This window comes from Mus pahari, chromosome 9 (genome assembly GCF_900095145.1).
Source record: "Mus pahari chromosome 9, PAHARI_EIJ_v1.1, whole genome shotgun sequence".
In the NCBI taxonomy this organism is placed as follows: domain Eukaryota; kingdom Metazoa; phylum Chordata; class Mammalia; order Rodentia; family Muridae; genus Mus; species Mus pahari.
In genome coordinates, this window is record NC_034598.1 from 42,581,450 (window position 1) to 42,585,320 (window position 3,871).

The 3,871-nt window shown below is 53.1% G+C and overlaps 1 protein-coding gene across 1 annotated transcript; it reads left to right on the plus strand.

Annotated features, from left to right (window-relative positions):
* The first annotated feature begins 437 nt into the window (after positions 1–437).
* On the plus strand, positions 438–3,363 carry LOC110327114. The gene is made up of 2 exons (XM_021205836.1): positions 438–1,087; positions 3,088–3,363. Exon 1 carries the CDS (start codon positions 687–689, stop codon positions 1,005–1,007), a length of 321 nt encoding a protein of 106 aa, XP_021061495.1. The 5' UTR covers positions 438–686; the 3' UTR covers positions 1,008–1,087; positions 3,088–3,363.
* The last annotated feature ends 508 nt before the right edge of the window (positions 3,364–3,871 follow it).

Below are 3,871 nucleotides of genomic sequence, written 5' to 3' on the forward strand. Positions count from 1 at the left end.
CAGGTTGATGACCAAGTACAGAACCACCTCCCACAAGTTCCATTTCAGAGCCTTTGGTTCTCCCAACCAAAGCTCATGGCTCTCAGATAACCAACAGGTAGGCACCTGCAGGGCAGAGCTCACAGACGCCATGCAGAGAGGCAGCCCGAGGAAGGAGAATGGGAGAACTTGTGGAAGGTCTGTGTGTCCAGTGGGAGGGCACGAGAGGGCAGATGGGAGGCTGCAGAAGCAGAAAGGGAAGCATGGGTCCTCTTGATTGAGGATGGCTTCTGAGAGCTGAGCCTGGTTCCTTCTGCCTCCTGTCAAAGGACAGACAGAAAGTTGGTGATGTGCAAACACCCATGTCATGTTTGCAATACCATGAAGGCAGGATGAGATATTGTGTTGTCACAAAGTCAGTGACCAAAACCAGCACAGCTTGCTCAGCTCTGTCTGGCAGAGCAGAAGGCCCACAGGAGCTCCTGGCTGCAGTGCTGACCGAGATGGCCCCTCCCTAAAGGAACCTGACTCTGCATACCTCTAGCTCTTAGAACCACTGGCAGCCTCTGACTTATGATCTCACTCTTCATTCCAAGGCCAGCCGCTGTGGCTGTATCTCTTTTCCTCCAAGGTCTCTGAGTCTCTTTTCCCAACCTGCTCCACAAGACCAGTTATCCATGACATAACCTCAAGTCCTTTTCTTGGCAATGACCTCAGTCGGTAAGGGCCGCAAGATCTCGGCCGGCAATGACCACAAGACCATGGTCATCAATTGCCACAGGATCTCAGTTGGCTGTGACCACGGGACCATGGTCAACGACGGCCTCAGGACTACAGTCGGCAATGACCACAGGAACACGGTCACCAAGGACCACAGGACCTCGGTCGGCAATGACCACATGACCATTGTCAACGACGGCCTCAGGGCCTCAGTTGGCAATGACTACAAGGTCATTGTCACCAATGACTACAGGACCACGGTTGGCAATGGCTACAGTGCCACGGTCTACAATGACAGTCAACGATGACCACAGAACCACAGTCAGCAGTGGAGACCTGAAGTCCTTTTCTGCTGTGTAAAGAAGCAAGCATGGATTCTAGCATTGAGGTAGGACACCTGTAGTGGCCACTGGTCTCCTGAATGTCCCCTGGGTTCTCCGCTTTTTCCTTCCCTCTATCCTCTCCCCTCTTTTCCCCCTTTCCTTCCTTCCTCTCATCTTTGTTCCTCATCTCTCCTCCCTCACTTTTACCCTCCCTTTTCTCTCCTCTCCTCTTCCCCTTCTCCACCTCAGAGGAACCAGCACTGAGGCATAATGAGAAAGTGGCCGTGAAGAGAGGTTCAAGGAAGCCCTTAGCCCAAAACTTGTCACCTGGCTTCAGACTTGTCACCTCCAGGAGCCCAAAGAAACAGGAGGACAGGGTAGGCTATGTTGTTATCTTTCTTGTTATTCTTCTGCAAGGTGGCACTGTGTGCAAAGTTTACCTGTCATCCTGGAAGTAGCTAGCTAAAGCTGTCCACATTTCCCAGATGGGAACTAAGGAAGGCACAAAATCAGAAAGCAGGACAGGAAATACACAGACAAATCTTCCCATCCTGGTCCCCACCTGGCCTCTGTGACCCTATATGTGTGTCATTTTTAGGTAGCTCTCATCCAAATCCAAGAGCCACCTTTCCTCAGAGGGTGCAAGAGTATTTCAAAAAGAACTCAACAGAGGCCCTGGGCAGGAGGAAGTAGCCTCAGCTCCTAGCCTGCCCTTGGCAGACACACAGCTGTGGCTGGTGTGATTATCTGGAAAGCTCCAAGTTACAGGGCTGGCGCTGCAGCCTGGTAGTGCAGTGCCTGTTTGCTTGCTAATCATGTGCTGGGGCCTACGTTCTATCCTGAGTACCAAGAGAATTAGGGAGGGTGAGAGGAAGGGAAGGGAGGGAAGGAAGGAAGGAAGGAAGGAAGGAAGGAAGGAAGGAAGGAAGGAAGGAAGGTAGACAGGAAGGAAGGCTGGCTCAAGTTCCAAATATGGCACATGAATGTTTCTAGACCTTCCCTGCCCCCTGGGGTGAGGAGCAACTTTCTGAAGGTGTAAGCAATGACCAGGGACCATGAAAGACAGACAGTGTATGAAGTGACTGCTGAAGGTGTGTGGCTTTGCATGTTTTAAACTGTGGGTTAGTGGAGAAGTAACACCAACCCGAATTGCTGGCACGGCGAGGCCCCACCTTGCTCCACCTGCTCCTATAAGCGGACACAAGCGGGGAGACCACATGGGGGCATTTGCCCAAGAAGGTGGGGTCAGACACCAACCTCTGCAACAGACTGATAACCGGGGAGATGACCCATATGTCCACCAAGGGGATGTCACACCCACAGGCGACAGAGGTAACCTCCTTCGCAGGTCCTTGCCCATAGCACTAGACACTGACAACAGATTGAGCCAGCCAGCACCCCTAAACCCATGCACCCCGTCTTGACCTTTCTTGGAACGTGAGCTCTGAGGGAATTGTAGCCTCCCACTAGCTCACACCTTGCCAAGTCTGAGAGAGTGGAGACACCAAGGGCTCCTACTCTTGTCCACCATGGAGGGGACCTGGTGAGGCCCAGGTCCAGCTGTCCATTGCTCACACCAACTCTGAACATTAGAGCCCCTGAGGGCCAAGTAGCATGTGTCAAACCATCCCAGGATCCACTGTGTTCGGGGCAAGTGAGGTGAACCATAGCAACCTCTCCTCTGCTTGAGTCTCCCCTCCCTAAGGGCTGGCTGCTACTGTGGCTTCAGGCCCCTTAGGTGGCAGATTTGCTTCAGTGTGTACAGAATATAAGGGAGGGGGTAAGATGGCCTCCACTGGTTCCAACAGGAGCACATGGCTACTTCTGATGACTAATGTCACCCAGTGACACTTGGGTGTCCGCTCCCTTTCTGGGCAGTGTTGTTGCCATGGTTACAAGGGCAGAGCCAGTTTAAGCTCGAAACATCCTGCCCCTGGCTGTGGCGGCCATGCAGACAGGCTTCAGGAACATGAACCGGTCTGTTTTGCCTCACACCCTGGCGGCTGGCCTTTCTTCCATCTGTAGTCAACCAAGCTCTGGTCTTTTGTTTTGACAGCACCCCAAGGCCCAGCTCCCAAGTGACAGTGTCCAGGCCAGCCATCAGAGATGCAGATTCCAGCCCAGGCTGCCAGAAGCCGGCCACCACTAAGCAAGCACATCGCTCCTTCTGAACTTCAGTGCCCCTTCTCCGAAACAGATTAGGACCCACCACACCAACCAACCACTGTAAGAACCAACTAAAATGCCCTTGAAAGTCCTGTCACGTGGAGGCTGAGGTCCCCTCCCAGTGGCCCATGTCCTGAGTAAAGATAATGTCATAAGGGCTGTTGCTAGCCCAATGCTAGACTCCCACGGAGTCATGGGATTTTTTTCAGCACTGCCTGGGCCTCCCCTGCCAGAGCTCCCTGGATGCAACCGACCCTCAGATCTCCCACCCACCCATGCCCATAGCTTTGCCCTTGGTACCACCCAGAGGCCCTTTCCAAAGCAAATCCTTTCCTCTGATCCCAGCACTCAGGGACCCATGTCAGAGTCCCCTCAGCCTGTGGTGTACAAGGCCAAGGGGTCCATTGCAAGTTCAGAGAGCTGCAAAATTCCTCAGAATCCCGGGAAAGCAGCCGCCACATCTGGATTCTGGAAAAGTCAAGAAATAGATGCTGCTACAGAAGAGACCTCTAAGCAGGCAACTGCCTCTAGAGGCCTGGGGGAGGGGTGCAGTGCAGATTAACACTCCTTCCAAAGACCACAGACACAGTGGGTCAGGAATGAGGGATGGGTACAACGACAGGTGCACGTGTGCAGAAATGTAGTGCATGTCTCTAAGTGTCTGCATGTGAGTACGAGTGTAA

Bases quoted from the DNA above. Each gene is read 5' to 3' on its own strand.
- LOC110327114 (XM_021205836.1), top strand. From the start codon at position 687: ATGACCTCAGTCGGTAAGGGCCGCAAGATCTCGGCCGGCAATGACCAC.